This window comes from Stegostoma tigrinum, chromosome 9 (genome assembly GCF_030684315.1).
Source record: "Stegostoma tigrinum isolate sSteTig4 chromosome 9, sSteTig4.hap1, whole genome shotgun sequence".
Lineage (NCBI taxonomy): Eukaryota > Metazoa > Chordata > Chondrichthyes > Orectolobiformes > Stegostomatidae > Stegostoma > Stegostoma tigrinum.
The window spans coordinates 78,164,100-78,184,646 of NC_081362.1; the positions used below are offsets into that span (position 1 = coordinate 78,164,100).

At 41.1% G+C, this 20,547-nt stretch overlaps 1 protein-coding gene across 1 annotated transcript in view; it reads right to left on the minus strand.

Moving 5' to 3' along the window:
* The window catches only part of ryr2a (ryanodine receptor 2a (cardiac)), a 684,685-nt gene that overhangs the window by 150,629 nt on the left and 513,509 nt on the right, over positions 1-20,547 (minus strand). Inside the window, exons 59-64 of the mRNA XM_048535805.2 lie at positions 20,117-20,181; positions 17,071-17,192; positions 13,494-13,543; positions 11,488-11,548; positions 7,049-7,287; positions 3,137-3,218 (exon numbers count right to left, since the gene is read on the minus strand). Coding sequence (XP_048391762.2) covers positions 3,137-3,218; positions 7,049-7,287; positions 11,488-11,548; positions 13,494-13,543; positions 17,071-17,192; positions 20,117-20,181 — 619 coding nt within the window. The remainder of the gene's footprint in view (positions 1-3,136; positions 3,219-7,048; positions 7,288-11,487; positions 11,549-13,493; positions 13,544-17,070; positions 17,193-20,116; positions 20,182-20,547) is intronic.

Consider the following 20,547-nt stretch of genomic DNA (forward strand, 5'->3'; position numbering starts at 1 on the left):
TGAACAACACTATTTTGAAGGAAAACAGAACAGTTGTTCCTGGTATCCAGGCCAATTTTTATCCCTTAATCTATATCATAAAATAAGTGATTACTAGATCATTATCATTTGTTGATTATGGTAGCTTGCAATGCACAAATTAACTCTGCAGCTCCTACATTACGATTTGATTTAATTTATTGTCATGTGCATTTATTACAAATACAATGAAAAGTGTTGTTTACAACATTACAGAAGTGACTACACTGTAAAGCATTTGAGATGTCCAGTGGTCCTGAAAAAGCATTATGTAAATGGAAAAAAAAATGTTTTTGTTTCACAGAATATAACTGTTTTGTTGATATCATTTACATAGGCTGCATTGGCTGACATCAGTGCATGCTCGCTATGTGTCACTTAAATCCAGAAATTTAAATGGATTTGGAGAGACGCAGCCCAGAAGACGGTCAAGGATCTGGGAGGGGAGTGGGGGAGAGAGGAAGAATGGGTATAGGGGTTGGGACAGAAGGAGAGATGAAGAGATGAAGAAGTGGCCTCCCAGCTCCCGTGTCCTCAATCCCCCCCAACCCCTTCCTCAAACCCTGCATCCCCACCTTTCTCCCATCCTCATGCCCCCTGCATTCTCACCTCACACTGTTGAGCCCTTCTTCTCCACGTAGTGCGGACTTTATATTTGACTTCAGAAGTCAATTTTATAAGGTGACATACTGCATCTGATATTATGCACAGGCATGTTTTCAGATTCATGTGCATGTGCAGTTCAAGGTGTCAGAGGGCACTTCCTTTCCATATTTAATATGACTATAAGATGTAGACGCAGAAGTAGGCTATTCCAAGAGTTCAGTGCTTCACCACTCAAAGGGACCATGACTAATCTAATACCCGTCAATTCCATTTTCCTGCCTTTCCCCATAATCATTGACTCTCTTACTGATAACTTGCTTCCTCCTTTTGTTTAGAGCACATTTACTTCGGCCATCTAAGTCATTAATATATATTGTAAATAATTGTGGGTGCTGCACTGATCCATGTGACACTGCACAAGTTATTACTGCCATTCTAAAAACTCTCCCTGTTCATCCCAGCTTCTATTAGTTAGCCATTCCTTAGTCTATGCTAATATATTACCCCCAGCACCATGGGCCCTTATCTTATGAAGTAGTCTTCTGTGTGGTACCTTACTGAATGCCTTTTGGAAATCCAAACATATTACATCTACTGGTTCTGTTTTATCTATTCTGCTTGTTGACCCCTTAAAGGATTCTACTAAATGTGCCCGGCATGATTTCCCTTTCATAAAGCTATGCTGACTCTGCCCTGGTTATATTATGTTTCTAAAATGTTCTACTATTACATCCTTTATAATAGACTCTAAAAGTTTCCCAATGACAGAGTTTAAGAAAGCAGCCATATACTGACCTTTTTTTAGGTTTCTCTCCCTTTTTGAATGAAGGTATTACATTGGCAGTTTTGAAATCTCTGGGACATTTCCAGAATATAAAGATTTGTGGAAGATTACTAATACTTCAAAGGGAAGCACGATGGCTTATTAAGGGTTGCACGATGGCTCAGTGGTTAGCACTGTTTTCTCTCCGTACCAGGGTCTCCAGTTTGTTTTCTGCCTTGGGCAACTATCTATGTGGAGTTTGCACATTCTCCCCTTATCCAGAGGAAACCCACGCAGGCGCTCTGGTTTCCTCCCACAGTCCAAAACATGTGCAGGTTAGGTGGATTGGCCATGCCAAATAACCCATTGTGTCTAGGGTGGGAAATGCAGAGATAGGGTAGGGGGTGGGTTTGGGTGGAATGCTCTTGCGGAGGGTTGGTGTGGACTTGATGGGCCGAATGGCCTGCTTTCACACTGTAGGGATTCTATGAACTGCACTCACTCTCTCTCTAACTACTGTCTTTCATATCCTAAGATGCATCGGATCAGCTCCAAGGGTCCTATCAGCCTTTAACCCCATCAGATTCCTTAATAGTTTTTTTTTCTCCTGATAGTTACTGTATTTATTTACACCCCTGATTTAGCCCTTAATAATTTAGTATTTTTTGAATGCTACTAAGCATCCTCTACCATGAAGAATGATTGCAAGTATTCGTTCAACTCCTCCGTCATTTCCGAGTTTCCCATTATTATTTCCCCAGCCTCATTTTCAAAGGGGCCGATGAACACTTTGCCCTTACTTTTTTTATATATATTTAAAGAGGCTCTTGCTGTGCATTTTGGTATTACTTGCTAGTTTACCCATAGTTTTTATTTTCTCCCTTATTTCTGTCATCTTTGGTTGGATTTTAAACCTTTACCAATCTTCTGGCATACCACTAATCTTTGTCACATTGTGTTTTATTTTTACAATTTGATACTATTTAAGGTAGTGAAGTATTCTTTTGTGACATTCCTTACTACTGTGCCATTTAAGTTGCCAAAACTGTACAACAGAAGCATGGAACAAAATAAGCCAGAGAGCTGCTGTTGGCTGACTTATGTGAGCTAACCAGATGATGGCTACATTCCCAAAGACCCACTCTGTGATAAGCTTGCTATCAGCATAAAGCCACACGTTGCAAACATCTGTGAATTTACGATGTCCACAAGTGACAAGACACCAAATTGCTAAGATTAGAATCAATGCATGGTACATGCTGCTGACCAGAACGCTAGAGACAAACAGTCAGATAGGGTATAGAGAAAGGAGCGGTCAAGACAAATTATCCTACAGCAGGAAACCGCATCCACCAGAAGGAAAACAAAATTCAGTCAACCTAGGCCAAAACCATTCATCTGTACAAAATGGACTGTCACTCACAAATCGATCTGTATCGTCACGGCAAACCATGTTCCATACAAAAATGACATGCATCCTGGATGAAATTCATTATCTCCCAAGATGGATGGATGCTAACCAATCCAATTTTAATTAATGGCATTGATGAACAGGAAAAGCTCATTAATTAAAACTACATAAAGCTGTAATTTGGAGTGTTGCAGGTTATATATTTGGGGAAGAAACATTGAGAATGTTACTGATTATGTACAAATTATCATGATATATGATATCACAATGAAAGTCATTCTTAGAAGCTTTGAAGCAAGCTTTCTATTTTACAATATTTTCACTGGTTATTTCCTTACCTTTCTACATATATGCTTTTCCCTGTGCCCAATGCATACAAGCTGCTTAATATTCTGTAACCAGAAACTTGTACGTCATCCACTGAAAAAGAAGAGCGCCACCAGCACAACATTAATTCTCAGTTTCAATAAAAATTAGAAAATATCTTCCTTCCATGCACTCTCAAGAAATCACAATTAATCACTGATGCCCTTGATGTTGAGAATGTTTTATGCTGTTAACACAAGAATGTTCTTTAACCAAGTCCACACCTTGGTCATAGCTTGTATTGAAATACTTCCACTGTATTACATTTCGCTAGTAAATGAGTTAACACTGTGGCAATCCACACTAGAAAACTGAATCTGAACATACCTATCCAACAAAATCTGCTTTGCTGGCATCACCAAATTTACACAGAAGAAATCAATTATGAGAAAGCATGATTTTTAAATTAGCAGCTCATTTATTTAAGCCTTGAGCTTTGTCTCAAAAGTAGTATGTTGTAGAAAATGATCTTTATATTGAACACACGATTTAAAGTGACCAGTAACAACTGACCAAAATGAAACAATGTTGAAGAATTGTTTAATATTGTGTCTAATTTTACTTACTGTTGACAACTTGTCATGTTCTCTCTAAGATCAACAATCAGAAACTTTGCACTAGCAAATGCATCTATGAAGTCACTTAGTACTAAAGAACTTGAATATTGTTGAAAATGTTACCAAAGTCTTTTTTTTATTTTGCAGTGATCAGGACAGAAGCAGGAATACTAAATTTCAAATGATCCTAACAATTTATACCACAAGAAAAAAGGCTGACTGAGTCGACTCTGATTGGATAAGGCAGCAAGAAAGAAAATATAGGCTTCCTGGGTAATTCAGAAAGACACAAGCTTTGAACAAATTCCATTTGTGTGTACAGAGCAAGCCCCTTTGTCTAAAGCTATGTTACTTCTCGAAAGGATACATGAACAGTGTTATGAACTCAGGAGGTTCAGTAAGTTTGATCCATTGTTGAAATCAAATCCAACAACAGACATTTTGTTTCCAGTTCTACAAATGTCCTTTAGGGAAGGAAACTGTCAACCTTACCTGGTCTGGCCTACATGTGACTCCAGGCCCACAACAATGTGGTTGACTCTCAACTGCCCTCTGGGTAATTGACATAGGCAATAAATGCTGCCTAGCCAGCAACACCCTCATCCCATGAATGAACAAAACAAATGCAGAAGCTGGCTGAATGTGATATGTAGGAACATTTTGTTTGATTTAATTTAATTTGATTAATAAATCATTGAACTTACATAGCTAGCATTGCATTCGTAGTGAAATCCACACCAGTTTAACCAATTGTCTGATAGGCATTCTTTTGGGATTAATAGCAGCATATTATTATTGGAAATTACCACTGGCATAGCCACTGCATAGTAGTAGCGTGAAGTGACTTGTTTAGGTGCTTAAACTTTTTTTAGATGCTTTGCCTTTCCAGGCATACTTGAATCAGGCTGGGAACTTCTCAATTTTGAAAGTGGCTCTTTATGGACCATTTGCAATTTTGCACCATATACAGCAAGCAATAATCCTAACAGGATAACCAGTGTCCTGTAGGGCTTTGGTTAGTTGCCTCTCTTATAATAATCCCCTTACAGTGCAAACCAAGCAGTTGTCAAATTTATAATTCTCTCCATTCTTTCTTTTTGGTGGGAGGGGGGACTGGGGGTTTGGGGGACAGCATCCGAAGTACTGTTGTTTTTGTCACATCAGGCATTTGGTTGCTCACTGTCATTTACATTGTTGGATTAATTACTTGCTGTCATTCAAAGAAAAATAAGTGTTTATTGAACTGGACAGCAGAACACAGACAGATTAATCTGGGAAACAGAAGAGTTCATTCAAAGAGCAAGACTGTTTGTCCACTACCATTCTGTAGAAAGGAGAGATAGCCAGGTCGATCTGAATGATGAGATGTGAACTCACATATTGAACTGAGCTGTTGTAGCTGGTTAGATCAATCTACAAGAAAATGTGAAGTTGGAGTACATGCTAGCAACTGATCAATCTCCAACTCTGAGTTATTGCCTTGTGTGTTTTGCAGATTTTAAACATCCCTGCATAGACAGTGATATACAACATTTATTAGCGATATGCTGAAGGAAACAAGAAATGCTCACATCCTCTTGTTAAACATTTTCAGTTAAGCATGTGTTCTCATGTAGTCTGAATATAAAGTCCTCAGCTAACCAGAATCCTATATTTTAAAACCTCACAATTAAAGTGTGATTTAAAGGAGTATTCTCTTCATGGCTATAGCCAGACAAAAACCATAGAATGGTTACAGCACAGAAGGAGGCCATTCAGTCTGTCATGTCTGAGCTGGGTCTCTGAAAGTGTAATTTATCCAGCGCCACTATCATTTTTTCCTATAGCCCTGCAATTTTTTGCTTATTCATACGGTGATCTTAGATCTTCTTGAATAATTTAATTCACCCGTGCCTCCGCCAAACTCTCAGGCAGTGCATTCTAGATCCTAACCACTAATTGTGTAAGGAAGTTTTTCCTCAAGTCGCCATTGCTTCTATTCCTGATTAACTTAAACGTTTGCTCTCTGGTTCTTGTTACAGCCGTCAATATGAACAGCTTTCCTTATCTTCCCTGTCCAGGTCCCTCATAATAATCGATACCCCAATCAAGTCTCTTCTTAACTTCCAAGGAAACAACTTCAATTTCTCCAATCTGCATGTAACCAAAGTTTTGATTCACTAGAACCATTTGTGTGAATTTTATCAGAACCATTTTGCTGCCTTCACATCCTTCCTCAGATGTAGTCTCCCAAGCTAGACAAAATACTCTAGTTGAGGATGAGCCGGAGTTTTACATAACATCCTTGCTTTGGTGGTTTATGGTCCTATTGATAAAACAATGACGTAATATGTTTTATTAACCATTTTCTCAAACTGTCCTGCCACCACAATAGATTATGTACAGATCCCTCATCTCCTGCATGCCCTTTATTGTCTGTCTCTTGCAGCCAAAAAAATCCCTTCATTCCTCTCTACTAAAATTTCATCAGCCATTTTTCCACCCATTTTGCTAACCTGTTGTGTGGCCTTTTCAAGTCCTATGTTATCTTCCTTATGGTTCACAATACTTCTCTTGGGGACCAAATCCTCTGGTTTTACATCCTCCCCTCTCAGGATGCTCAGATTTCAGCAATACCCTTGACCTTGTCAGCAGACCATCCTGGCTCCCATCAACCAATTAACTTTTGGCAAAAAGATCAGGAGAAAGAGACCTGTCTACAATTCCAATGGTTGTCAAATGAACACTGGGGCAACATTAATTACTTTAAGGTAAGGCATTTGCCTCTTTCTAGGTTAGAGAGTTTCCAGCCAAGCTCTGCAGTTCCTGCAGCACCATCCATTAGTGGTGGCTACAGCTCATGCTATTTTGGCAATCCTGTAAGGCTGAAGAATCGAGCTAAATCCAGGGTTAGGAGTTTCAGCAAGGGAGATGAAGGGGTTATAGTGGACCGAGTTCAAGGAGCTGGGGTGGATTAAAAGTGGGATGATCTGGAAGGGGAAGAGGTTGAGTCTTGATAGGCAAAGGAGAATACCCCCATCCCCAATTTATCCGACACTAGGTCATCATTAATTGGCCACTGAAGGGCCTCAATAGGCCAAGGAGTCTTCCAATGTCTCTTCAGTCTTCTGTAAGGTTTTAAGCAGGTCATCAACGGGCATAAAGTACAACCTCATGCTGCAGTGTAACACATTCTGACAGCATCTACACTGAACTATATTTGAATTATTGTAAGGTTATTGTTTGATAATATACAGTTAAAATTCCAAAAGAGAAAAGCTATGGTGATATCTGTTAGATTAGATTTATCACAGGGTTACTAAAATATAACAAAGAATAGAAGCATACAGATCAGATCTTCTCCAAACTGGTGCTGTCCAATGTGTTCAAACAATGATGACAAGACTGGTAGCAGTGCCACTGTAGTGTAATTGATGATCTGGGTCACTCCCTTTGGCTGTGTCCTGGTGTGAGTGAATTGGCCCAGTTTAAGGTTCTCTATGGTCTTTTCCAAATCTTCTGCTGCATTTTCAAAAAAGGCTCGTAGAGCCAACTTAACAGACTCCAGGCCAGTCTTCATCACCGTTCTGTGTACAACAAGATAATCACTTAGAGGGGGTTAACAGGTAGACAAATCATGCTGAGCTTTAATGAGTGACTCTAAAACATCATCTGCCTCTACATTAACAAGAACACTCCATGTAATACCTGTAAGATCACCATTCGTATCTGAGAACCACAAGATGGAGTTGGGGGGGCTCCTTCAGTGCTGAAAGACACCCCATCTGTACTTGCCTCCAACACTCTACCCTCAACCTGCCATCACTCAGCTTCAGTCAGGGGCCGCACTATGGTCCTGCACCTCAGTTAATAAAATTCCAACAACACCAATGGCTCCCACTAGCACTGGTGGGATGAGAAGCTGACTGGCCTGCAGCGCTTGGCAGGTGGATCTTTCCATTGCTATTGTCCTCAACTGTGAATAAGACTTTCCAGTGGCTACTTATATACCTAAGGGACATTCGATTACATCAGTCCACCCCCAGAACTGACAGGGGGTGGGAGTGGCAATTCCCCACCAATCGTCCAATTGGCAAGGTCCTTGGAATTGCTGTTGAACAAAGGGACCTTGGAGTGTAGGTTGACAGTGGAATTGCAGGTAGATCGGTCAGTGAGGAAGGCATCTGGTATGCTTGCGTTTATTGCACAGTGCAGTGAGTATAATAATTGGCAGATCATGTTACAGCCATGGAGGACATTGGTTAGGCCACTACTGGTATACTGTGTGCAATTCTGGTATCCCTGCTTTGAAAGGATGCAGTGAAACTTGAAAGGGTTTAGAAAAGATTTACAAGGATGTTGCCAGTGTTGGACTGTGTGAGCAATTTGGGAGAAGCTGAATAGGTCAGGGTGTGACCTTCCAGAGGTTTATAAAATCATGAGGGGCATAGATAGGGTTAATAGACAAGGTCTTCTCCCCAGAGTGAGGGAGTCCAAAAGTAGACGGCATAGGTTTAAGGTGAGAGGGGAAAGATTTATAAGGGACCTAAGGGGTCACTTCCTCACACAGAGGGTGTTGCACGTATGGAACAAACTGCCAGTGGAAGTGGTCAAGGCGGATACAATGACAACAATTAAAAGGTATCTGGATAGGTATATGAATAGGAAGGGTTTAGAGGGATATGGACCAAATGCTGACAAATGAGGCTGGATTAATTTTGAATATCTGATTGGCATGGACAAGTTAGACCAATGAGTCTGTTTCCGTTCTTTACAGCTCTATGACTCTTATGGCAGGAAAGATCTTTCAGCCAACAAAATCATAGCTCACGCCAAGGTGTAGAGCTGGATGAACAGAGCAGGCCAAGCAGCATCAGAGGAGAAGAAGGGTCTTGCCCCGAAACGTCAGCCTTCCTGCTCCTCTGATGCTGCTTGGCCTGCTCTATTCATCCAGTTCTACACCTTGGTATCTCATATTCTCCAGCATCTGCAGTTCCTGCTGTCTCCACAATTCACAGCTCTTGCATTTTCCTGTCTCAAATTACAATTCTGCTGCATCCTAACCCAACAAGATAACTGTTGTACAACATGTATCAAAAAAAAGGTGTCCAGGAAGGGGAACGGAAGAGTTTCAGAATCACAATTTGTCTCACTTGGTCCAATAATCACATTGCAGTTTAATTTCTACAATTTGAAAATTGCACAAATTTTGTAAATTTATTCCCAAGTTATTCTTTGGCGTTCTGTCATCTTAGTTCATGAGCAGCAAATCCATATGCATTACTGGATTCAAATAACTTTTAACATACAAACAGAAAATGCAATCCTATGCGAATATTTTGCTTTTCAAACTGGTGTCAAGCTCTCTTATGGTAAAAATTGAGCAACACAAGAACATGCTCAACACTTTGTTGAAGGCATTCATTCAATGTGAAGTAGCAGGGTTCCTTTCAGAATCTTCCATTAGTGGATTCGAGGATGTGAAGATGCTACTATTGGGCTGGTGCGGACAAGGCCAAAAATCACACTACACCAGGTTATAATCCAACAAATTTATTTGAAAATGCAAGCGTGCAGAACTCAGGTCCTTCCTCAGGCGTAGTGTGGGAGACCGAGTATTAGACACAGAATTTTGGGTGGCAGAGTGGCTCAGAGGTTAGCAGTGCTGCCTCTCAGCACCAGAAACCAAGGTTTGAGTCCACCCTTGGGTGACTGTCTGAGTGGAGTTTGCATGTTCTCCTTGTATCTGCGTGGATTTCCTCTGGGTGCTCCAGTTTCCTCCCACAGTCAAAAATCTGCAGGCTAAATTGACTGGCCATGCTAAATTGCCTGTAATGTTCAGTGATGTGTAGGTTAGATTTGTTACAGGGGGATGGGTGTGGATGGGATGATCTGAGGGTCAGTGTGGATTTGTTTGGCCGAAGGGCTTGTTTCCACACTGTAGGGATTCTATGATTCTTATAATCAGATAAGTAATAAGCCTAAAACTGAATCTTGAATCTTTAATCCGTTGGGAAGGAGACTCCTGATTAAAATGCGAAACCCAGATTCCTTTCGAGTCATTGTCCTGAGATAATTAAAGGTTTTATCAAAGTATACAAGAGGTGGCATCTCATGTCAGAGAATGCATTTTAGGTGTGAGGTCTTGCTTAGAATCTGTTTGTGTGTGTGTGTGTGTGTGTGTGTGTGTGTGTGTGTGTGTGTTTGTGTGTGTGTGTCTATGAGGGAACGAAAGAGAGAGACAGAGTATCTGAGTGTGTGTGTGCTCTTGAGAAAGTGTGAGTGTCTGGGAGTGTATGTGTATGCGTGTGTGGGGGTGTCTGAGAGCGTGTGTGTGAGAGAGGATCTGTGTATGTGTGTGTGGGGAGGACGTATAGTGTGGTGGGGTCACCTGCAGTATGACATGAACCCAAGATTATGATTGAGGCTACCCTTATGGATATGGAACTTAGCTATCAGCCTCTGCTTAGCGATAAACTGTGTTGTTGTGTATCGTGAAATCTATCTTGGAGAATGTTTACCCGAAGATCTGAGGCTGAATGTCCTTGACCCCTGAAGTGTTCCCCCACTAGGAGGGAACATACCTGTCTGGTTATTATTGCATGGTGTCCATTCAGCTGTTGTCGTAACATCTGCATGTTCTTGCCAATATAGCATGTCTCAGAGCATCCTTGCCTGTGACACCATGCAGGCACTATGACAACAGATGAATGGACACCATGCAACGATTACAGGATAGGTGTGTTCCCTCCCAATGGAGGAACACTTCAAGAGTGAAAGATATTCAGCCTCGGATCTTTGTATAAGTATCCTCCAGAGTGGACTTCAAGATACACAGCAACGAAAATCGCTGACCAGCGGCTGATAGCCAATTGCTCCAGTTGTGATCTTGGGCTTATGTCGTACTACAGGTGACCCCACCACACTACACACACACAGACACACACACACACACACACACACACAGACACACAAACACACAAATTATTTCTTCCAAGATGTTTGTGTAGTTGAAGATACATTCTGTTTTGCTCAAAAAAATGACCCCAGTTTAAAACATAAACAGATTCGAAGCAAGATCTCACACCTAAAATGTATTGTCTGACCTCAGATTTCACCTCTTACATACTTTGATAAAACCTTTAATTATCTTGGGACAATGACTTGAAAGGAATCTGGGTTTTCCATTTTAATCAGGAGTCTCCTTCCAACTGATTAACTGTTCAACAAGAGACGGCCAGTTTTAGGGTTGTTACTACTCTGCTCATAAATTCTTTGTCTTAAACTCTCTCTCACACACACACTACGCCTATGGAAGGGGCTGAGCTCCGAAAGCTTGAATTTCTAAATGAACCTGTCTGACTATAACTTGGAGACTTGAGATTTCTAGGAACAAAAGAAACTAGCTACAAACAGAAAAGACCCAGAAGAAAGAACATCCTTCTCTTTCACCAGAACACACCCCCTGCCTCCTTTTCTACCTACAGTGACTCAAGTAATCAGCACAACAATGAAATGTAGTTTACAATCTCGAGGCACACTGAGGTTTGCAATTCAGGTCATCCATTCTACACACAATATAACATTGAAGTGAAACTTGAACTCTGCTGTGCAGGTCCAGCTCATGCTATTACCCTTATTTGAGAAGACACATGGAAGCTGATTTTAACTTGAGGCCCACTAGAGACGATTAGCCATCATCCATTCTGACAACAACTCTTAGAAGGAGAGGGTAGTTATGCTAGTAGTCACTTATTTACCTAAACAACACTGGTCAAATGGTTTACCTGGCATCCAAAGTCTGGCCCAAAATGTGAAGACAGTTTACAATTGACGTGGCGTCATTCCCTGCATTAAAAACAAAATTGATTTACTATTGCTGCAAAAATGGACTATGCTTTACTGATCTGTCCACAACCACTACTGCTATGGTGGTGTAACGACAAACAAATAATGTTTGCTGTGGTGCAGAATGGAAGTACCTATCAAATACCACAAACTTTGAGCCTGTATTTCAGATTTTGAATCAGCACTGCCAGCGTGAAGAAACTTTACCGTATTTGGAAGGAGACATGCAAGGTACAGGTTAATAGGTGAATTGCCCTTTTGTTTTCAAATCTGACTCTATTTCTTTATTTCCAATAATTTTGTTTTTGGAAATAAATGCACCCCAGTCCATAGCCTTCTGATCATTGCCACGTTCTTTCTAAGATGTTGCACAAATTAAAAAAGACATAATTATTTGACGATAATAAAATGTGAGGCTGGATGAACACAGCAGGCCAAGCAGCATCTCAGGAGCACAAAAGCTGACGTTTCGGGCCTGGACCCTTCATCAGAGAGGGTCCTCTCTGATGAAGGGTCCAGGCCCGAAACGTCAGCTTTTGTGCTCCTGAGATGCTGCTTGGCCTGCTGTGTTCATCCAGCCTCACATTTTATTATCTTGGAATCTCCAGCATCTGCAGTTCCCATTATCTCTCATAATTATTTGACATTAGCTTTACATCAAGCATTGACCATTTATGTGCTTCACTATGTACCATTGTGACTAGATTTTACAAAGCGTCTTGAAATTACGTCCAGAGCCTTTGCCTAAACGTGCATGTGCATGTCAGAAACATGGTAAATCTGGCACTTCTAGGGAAATGATATGATCAAAGTGGCTGTTGCCCAATTCATTTCCATAACGACAGAGAAGATTGGGAATAATGCTGAATATGTGGCAATTTATAATATCTTCCCAAAATTTCTAAATAGGTCATGGTGGGAAACTGAGGGTAAATCCTGTAGAAATTCAAGGTGGCAGTGTCCTCAGCTGTCACATAATTCTCACCCTCATAGCAGCCAATATGTACATAATGACTGGTGACCTTCCCTCGCCATTCATTGCCATGTTATATAAGTTCAGATGGCACTTGGGAGCACCTATTTTGTAGAAACGTTTCCCCTAAAACAAGGGCTGAAAGGCCTGTTTCTAAGCTGGACAGCTCTCTGACTCCATAACATCATACAGTCTCTTCACTCATTTGGCTGGACAATTGGTTTATGATGAAGGGTGATGCCAACAGTGTGGGCTGTACTAGTTGAGGCTACTATGAAGGTCCTGCCTTCTCAACCTCACTCCTTGCCTGAGGTGTGGGAATCCTTGGGTCCAACTTATCATCGGTCATCTTGCTCTCTTTTTTTCATGAGAGAGCAGGGTATGGTGACAACTTTTATGTTCGTCTAGTAAGAACACCAGCAGAGTCTCCAGCTGTCACTTAAGATGAGTAAACTACAATGAATCAATAATCACAATTAATTACTCCACTCAGGGACCAAAGGAACAGACTGTCATGCATAGCTCATGGTATTTGTTATATTGTTGATTAAACAAACGGAAGACATCTCAATTGGCACAAATATTTGAAATACTGTAAAACACAACAGTTGTCATTGGTGTACAGAAAAAAATGCTTCCATCAATGGACAGATACAATATCATGCTTTTTCTATACATAGTTAAACAATGAATCTTAGATAATCCAGATTTTCGGGAACAACGGCAGGCAAGCAGGCTAAAGATCATTAACCAAAACTGACAGTGATGGAACCGGGAGCAAGGCACCATTCCTGTGGAATAGTCGGATTTACTGGCAGGGCAGGAACTATTGGCAAAGAGACTGGCATCCCTATGAGCCAAACACATGACATGCTAAACTAGCCGTGCAAATGGGCAAAGCATAAAATCAAAACATATATATGGCGAGAAATAATACGGTGCCATGCTTCAGTCGTCAATACTTTAGCTTACCAAACAGTGATATCCTATGTCTGACAAGCACTCCAAGTTTGCAGAAGAGGCTGAAGTGGAGAGAAAGAAGAACAGAGGGAAAACAAAACAGTAAAAGGAAACAGCTGAAATAAAAGCCTATCGAGTAATGTGACATCATGAAGAAAGAAGTCTTTTTAAAAAACACAGTTGGAACTACACAGTGAGGGACCATCATAGAGCTGTAGGGACACATTGTTGCCTAGATTATGAGTCTGTAACATAAAAGTGCACATTATATGCAAAGCCAAGAGCAAAGCTTTTATTAACATGATTCAAGCAGCTTCTATGTGTTAACAAAAATAAAAGTTCATTAAAGCAAAAGAGCACTTCTTGGTTTGCTATAGGTTCAGTCAAATTTCACTGTAAAATTCTATCAGATACACTGGAACAGGTTTAAGTTTTTATTTAAAATCTCCAACCCGCACATTACCTTATTTCATTCAGGATCACTGAACTATCATCTCACATCATGCTCTGACTGAGAACCAGCGAATGTGATCAGTTCCAAGCCCGTGACCATCATCCTACAGAAACAGCTGCAAAAGGCAATGCCAACTGAGGCAGAATAACTAATCTCTAACTGTCCCAGGAGAAATGCTCGGTCTTTTCTCCATACTCCTCCTTGATGATCCGTCCAAGATCAAAATTTCAATTGTAATGTGAACCCACAGTGAATCCTTCTAGAGTACAGCATGTCAATACAATCATCTGTATCATGAGAATTGGAGCTCCCTTCCATTAGATTAGATTCCCTACAGTGTGGAAACAGGCCCTTCAGCCCAACAAGCCCACATTGCCCCTTGAAGCATCCCACCTAGACCCATCCCCCTATAACTGACACACCCCTGAACACGACGGGCAACTTAGCATGGCCAATCCACCTAGCCTGCACATCTTTGGACTGTGGGAGGAAACCAGAGTACCCGGAGGAAACCCATGCAGACGTAGGGAGAATGTGCAAACTCAACACAGACAGTCGCCTGAGGCAGGAATCAAACCTGGGTCCCTGGCGCAGAGAGTCTGCAGTGCTAACCACTGAGCCACCGTGCCACCCTTGCACTGTTCCATGCTGCAAGATTTGACTTTGATCAATTTGTAGTTGAATTGATTTTCATAATATATATTTTAAAAAGTGAAGTGATACAACTTTACTTGCAAAAGTGAAATGTACATCTTTTAAAATATAAAATAAAAGTATTTTTCACATTAATAACTAAATTTACCTACTTTTCTCGTATCATTTCTTCTGATGAGGCTGTTCAACATTTACTGAGTTTTCTCAATAGGTGGCAATCTAATCACATGGTAATAACTATACAACTATATATCAGCAATCCCCTCTTGGAAATGCAATTTGTAATGTTAATTTAAAAAATTACATTTACATTCACCTAATATTTAATAATAAATTGTTAGTCCATTTAACAAAAATCTAAGTAATGAGCGAATGAGTTTGATGTATATATAGGAATACTTTCTTTCTTAATAAGGTATATTGCACTAGAAACCCACAATGTTTAAGTGTATGTTCATTAATATAAAAATGATAATTAATGTATTGATGATACTTTTCCAGAATAAATATTAATAGTCATCTTACCTAGAATTTTTTAAATAGAGTAGATTTAAGTGTGGGCATTCTCTATAAACACCCCTCATAATTGATTAATATTTGAATAAAAGAATGGATTCTTTCTAGTGGCCAGTTGAAGAATATCTCCACAAGCTGTAGAAGTTGAATCATTGAATTTATTCATTGCTCGCTTAGATCAATTCATAGGAACAAGGGAGTCAAAGAACACAGAAAGAGACAGATAGGGAAATGGAGTTGAGTCCACAATTGAATCAGATACAGTCTTAGAAAATGACACAACTGGCTTCAGGGCCAAATGCCAAATTCCTGCTCTCAAGTTCGACATTCTAATGTTCAACAAAATCCTTGTTAAGACTAGAGATTCAAAACAAAATTTTTGCCTGAACTGTCATCATTAACTCTTATCAATTATAAATTGTTCTATTTGTATAAGAAGGTCAAAGAAATTGCTGTATTTTTCCATTCTCTCAGATAAACTTCCAGTTACCTTTTACTGGGTCATCATCAGACAACAGAGCCATCAGATACAGATGACCTACTTACTTGGCTCTGCGAATAACAGTTTACAAGAATAATTAACCATTGCTGAAGAAGGGTCTAATTATTCTTTGAAAGCCAAGATTAAATCTGCCTCCATCACAGACTCAGGTAAGTGCATCCCAGATCCTAACCATTCACAGCATAAGCAATGGTTTCCCCATGTTTAATCACCAACCACCACAAAGTAACGTCCTCTGGTTTTGGACCCCTCTATCAATGGGAACTGTTTCTCCCTTCCTACTGCATTTAGACCCCTCTTGATTTTGAACACTTCTGTTAAATTTGCTATCAACCTTCTTTTTTTATATGAGGAGGTTCTGGATTGGGTGATTTTGCATTTGTCAGTTGCTGTTTTGTTGCATCGCGAGCTTAATTAAGATTCTAAAGTCAAGGAGAAGGTTGATCTCCAAGTAGAACCTCTCAGGAAGGCAGCAGTAAAGGTGATGTGAAACATGAGCAATGCCTTGCCTCAAAAACAGCTCATAGCCAGGACTGCACGGTGGCTCAGTGGTCAGCACTACTGCCTCACAGCATCAGGTACTTGGGTTCAATTCCACCCCCAGGCAACTGCCTGTGTGGAGTTCACATGTTTGCCCCCTGTCTGTGTGGGTGTGTTCTCGTTTCCACCCACAGTTCAAAGATGTGAGGTTAGGTGGATGACCCATGGGGAATGCAGGATTACAAGGTCAGGGGGTGGGTGAGTTTGGGTGGGATGTTCTTCAGACGTGTTGGCCCAAATGGCCTGTTTCTACACTGTTGGGATCCTATGACTTCAACTGGCTAAGCAGTCAGCTAGTTAAGACACAATGCTACACACCTTTCACATCAACTAAAATACAATTTCTCTATTTATTATGAATAAAAGTCAAGTTGAAGCTGTACCTGTAATCAGGCTGCATTGATTTATTTGTCACAATTAGTAAATATTTTCAAAAGCTTTTGAAATCTGGATAGAGTACTGTTCCCGCTTGTAAAAGATTTAAGTACATGGCGACACGAATTTAAAGTCATTTGCAAAAGAAGCAAATTGATGTGAGAAAAAAAACTTCTTTACTCAATGATAGTTATGGTATGGCATGTGTTATGTGTAAATGTGGTGGACACTGATTTAATTGAAGCATTCAAAGGACATTGGATAGTTATTTAAATAGAATTAATATGCAAGGGTATGAGGAAATGGCATAAAAATAGAAGTGAGCTGCTATACTCATTTGGAGAGTGAGTACAGACATGATGGGCCAAATGGCCTCCTTCTGTTCCATAACAATTCTGCAATGTAGCCCTGTAAGTTTGGAACTGAGTATTATCTGCCTTTCCCTAAAGTGACTTGGTTCCTTGCCATGATAATAAGCAAATCACACTGCAGAGGTTGACACTCCCCCAACCAACAACTCACTGTGAAAAAGAGTATGCCAGCATTACCTTGTTACCATCTCCTTTTCCTTGTTAGATGCATGGCCTCCACTACTGAGAGGGTTACTCGCAGTAGACAGGAAATACAGGCGGTGGTTCTTAAAATATTGATCAATTAGCGGCAGAACGACCTGCAAAAGTGAGCAACACTGAGTGTGCACGTTACTCAAGTCAAACATCCATCAGTTTCTCAACTAGAGGATAAGGAAATCAAATTCTTCAGTTCACCTTCTATCATAGTGGTCACAAGATGCTGCAATAATCAGTGTTGTTGACTAATCAATCTTTGTTATTCTTCAATACATATTTTGCAGGTCTTTGAAAACAAAAGTCACTTTACTGTCACTTACCACAAGTCGTGTCTCAAATTACCTAGAGCGTGCATGCTAAAAACATCATCTTAGAGTCGCAGACACATAGGTATTTACAGCATGGAAACAGACCCTTCAGTCCAGCCCATCCATGCCGGCCAGACATCCTAGATAATTCGAGTCCCATTTGCCAGCATTTGGCACATATTCTTCTAAATCCCGCTAAACTCTGCTGATTCATATATCCATCCAGATGTCTTTTAAATGTTGTAACTGTACCAGCCTCCACCACTTCGTCTGGCAGCTCATTTCATAAACGCACTACCGTTTGTGTGAAAATGTTAACCCTTCGGTCCCTTTTAAATCTTTTCCCTCTCACCTTAAACCTATGCCGTCTAGTTTCGGACTCCCCTACCCTGGGGAAAAGATCTTGTCTATTTACCTTACCCACGCCCCTCATGATTTTATAAACCTTTATAGCGTCACCCTCAACCTCTGACACTCTGGATAGTTACTTAAGTAGAATCAATTTGTGAGGGAATGAGGAAATGGCACAAAATGGAACTAAGCTGCTATACCCATACATACAAAATAGCCCCAGCCTATTCAGCCTCTCCCTATAGCTCAAGCAATCCAACACTGGCAACACCCTCTAGATCTTTTCTGAACCCTTTTAAGTTTTAGAACCTCAAAGAGCCCAGGTCAAGGTGGGCTGTAATGATTGTCCTGGACACCAACACTTCCTGTAGCAGGGAAACCAGGATTGCAGTCCCCCAAAAGTGGCCGAACCAATGTCCTGTACAGCTGCAACATGAATTCCTATACTCAGTGCACTGACCAGTAAAGGCAAACAAACCAAACGCCTTTTTCACTGTCCTGTTTACCTGTGACTCCACTTCCAAGGAACTGTGAACCTACATTCCAAGGTTTCTTTAGTCAGTAAAACTCCTAAGGACCTTAGTATTAAATGTATAAATCCGCCCTGATTTGCCTTTCTAAAACATAGCATCTCACATTTATCTAAATTAAATTCTATCTGCCCACTGGCCCATCTGATCAAGATCCCTTTGTACTCTGAGGTGACCTTCTGCGCTGTCCACTACACCTCCAATTTTGGGAATATCTGCAAACTTACTAACCATACTTAAGACAGATGTCAGAGGGAGGTTCTTTACTCAGAGGGTTGGAAGGGCGTGGAATACTCTGCCTGCCAAGGTAGCTAACTCAGCCACATTAGGGGCATTTAAACAGTCCTTGGATAAGCGTATGGATAATGATGGGATAGTGTAGGGGGAGGGGTTTAGATTAGTTCACAGGTCGGCGCAACATCGAGGGCCGAAGGGCCTGTTTTGTGCTGTATTGTTCTATGTTCTATGTTCTACTTCTTACGTTCACATCCAAATCGTTATATAAATGATGAAAAGCAGCAGATCCAGCACCGATCCTTGTGACACACCGCTGGTCACAGGCTTCCAGCCTGAAAAGTAACCCTCCACAACCACTCTCTGTCTTCTGCCTTCGAGCCAGTTCTGTATCCAGATGGCTACTTCTCCTTGTATTCCATGTGATCTATCCTTGCTAACCAGTCTACCATGAGGAACCTTGTTGAATGCCTTCCATCTTCTAAAAGAAATTGGCCTAATTTTTCACCTGAATCATCTAGGCTTAACTGCTCCCGCCACCTTTCGCAAGAGCCTGTTGCAATGATTAGTTATTCTTTCACTGCACTATTTTTTCATTCACAGTTCTTATGTTTTAGGTTCAGCTGTAATGACTGTCCTGGACACCAACACAAAGTATATTGTGGGTACCCTGGAGCAGTAGGTTTGACTTTACGTTGGGGACTCAAAAATAAGGAGCTGGATTTTACAGGTCTCCATGCACAGTAGGGAGGTAAGGGTGGGGATGGAGGTCTACACCGCTCCTCCCCAATCCTGACAGGCTGCTCTGCCAGGAATTATAGCTAGAATCAATATTAATTGTTTCAAGGTGAGACTCCAACCTTGGAGGAAGAAATCCAACTTTAGAGTTCACAGCCTAATTGATCTGTAGTCCCAGCAGCACCAGAGGAAGCACTGGCCATCTCTGGGACAAGAAACACCCCAAGAATCCCGGTCATCCAGGATGGGAGTGGCTGGACTAAGTGGCGGGAGGATTTAGGGGAGGGAACTGGGGATGAGTTTCAGGAGATCAGGTGGACACATGTCGGATTCCCTTGGGGGTTAGGGAGGAGGGAGTGGGAAGTGCTGGTTGTTTAGGGGCGTCTCCGATGGGTTCAGGATCAGGAAAAGGAGATTATGATCTCCAACCCTCACTCAACAAGCCTGTGCAGCTAATGCAGCTGGGTGAACCACGTGGCATGACTCTCTCCCTGCAGCAATGCAATGAGGCCCTTAGGTGGCCATTAATTGCACATCTCAAAAACCTCAAAAAGCCCAGGTCAATGTGGGCTGTCCAACATCCTCCACCACCTCCGCCTGCCTCCCTCCACCCTTCTCAACACCAACCCATATCCACCTCCACATTAAGGTTCAGGCAGTTCAGGATGACGAGCAGGCTGACAAGAAGACAGCCACATAATGGGCCTTATGTGTCCCCAGCTTTGAAAGCTGTCAGTGAGTGAGTCCTGTAGATACAGCCCAAGGAGTCATTGACCTTTATTTGTTCACCATTGAAAGTGTTTGCTCAACAGCATTTCATACGTTTATTTCTCACAACAGTTTCCCCCTTTTAAAATGTTGTACCTTAGCAAAGAACTTGACTTCCTGCTCATGCACAAATTTTTCTCCTTTACTTGTGGAACAAAGATCTAGAAGCAAGGACAAGACAACACTTCTGATAAAAGAAGTAATGTGTACACCACTAAAAACCGAACAAAGCAATAACATTGGAAATGTTGGCATGGGCAATGCGTACTGTGCTGGAAATAAAAAGCAGAAATTAGTGGAGGAACTTTTCTGAAGAGTTACATTGGACTTAAAATGTTCATTCAGTCTGTCTCTCCACAGATTCTGCCAGAGCTGCTGAGTTTCTTCAGCACTTTGTTTTGATTTCAAATATCCAGCATGCGCAGTACTTCACTTTTATGTGTGTGTTGAATCAGGTCATAGTATAAATAGAAATAACATAATTGCTCAAGAACAGACAGTGTGACAACAAGCAGTAAGCTGCATTA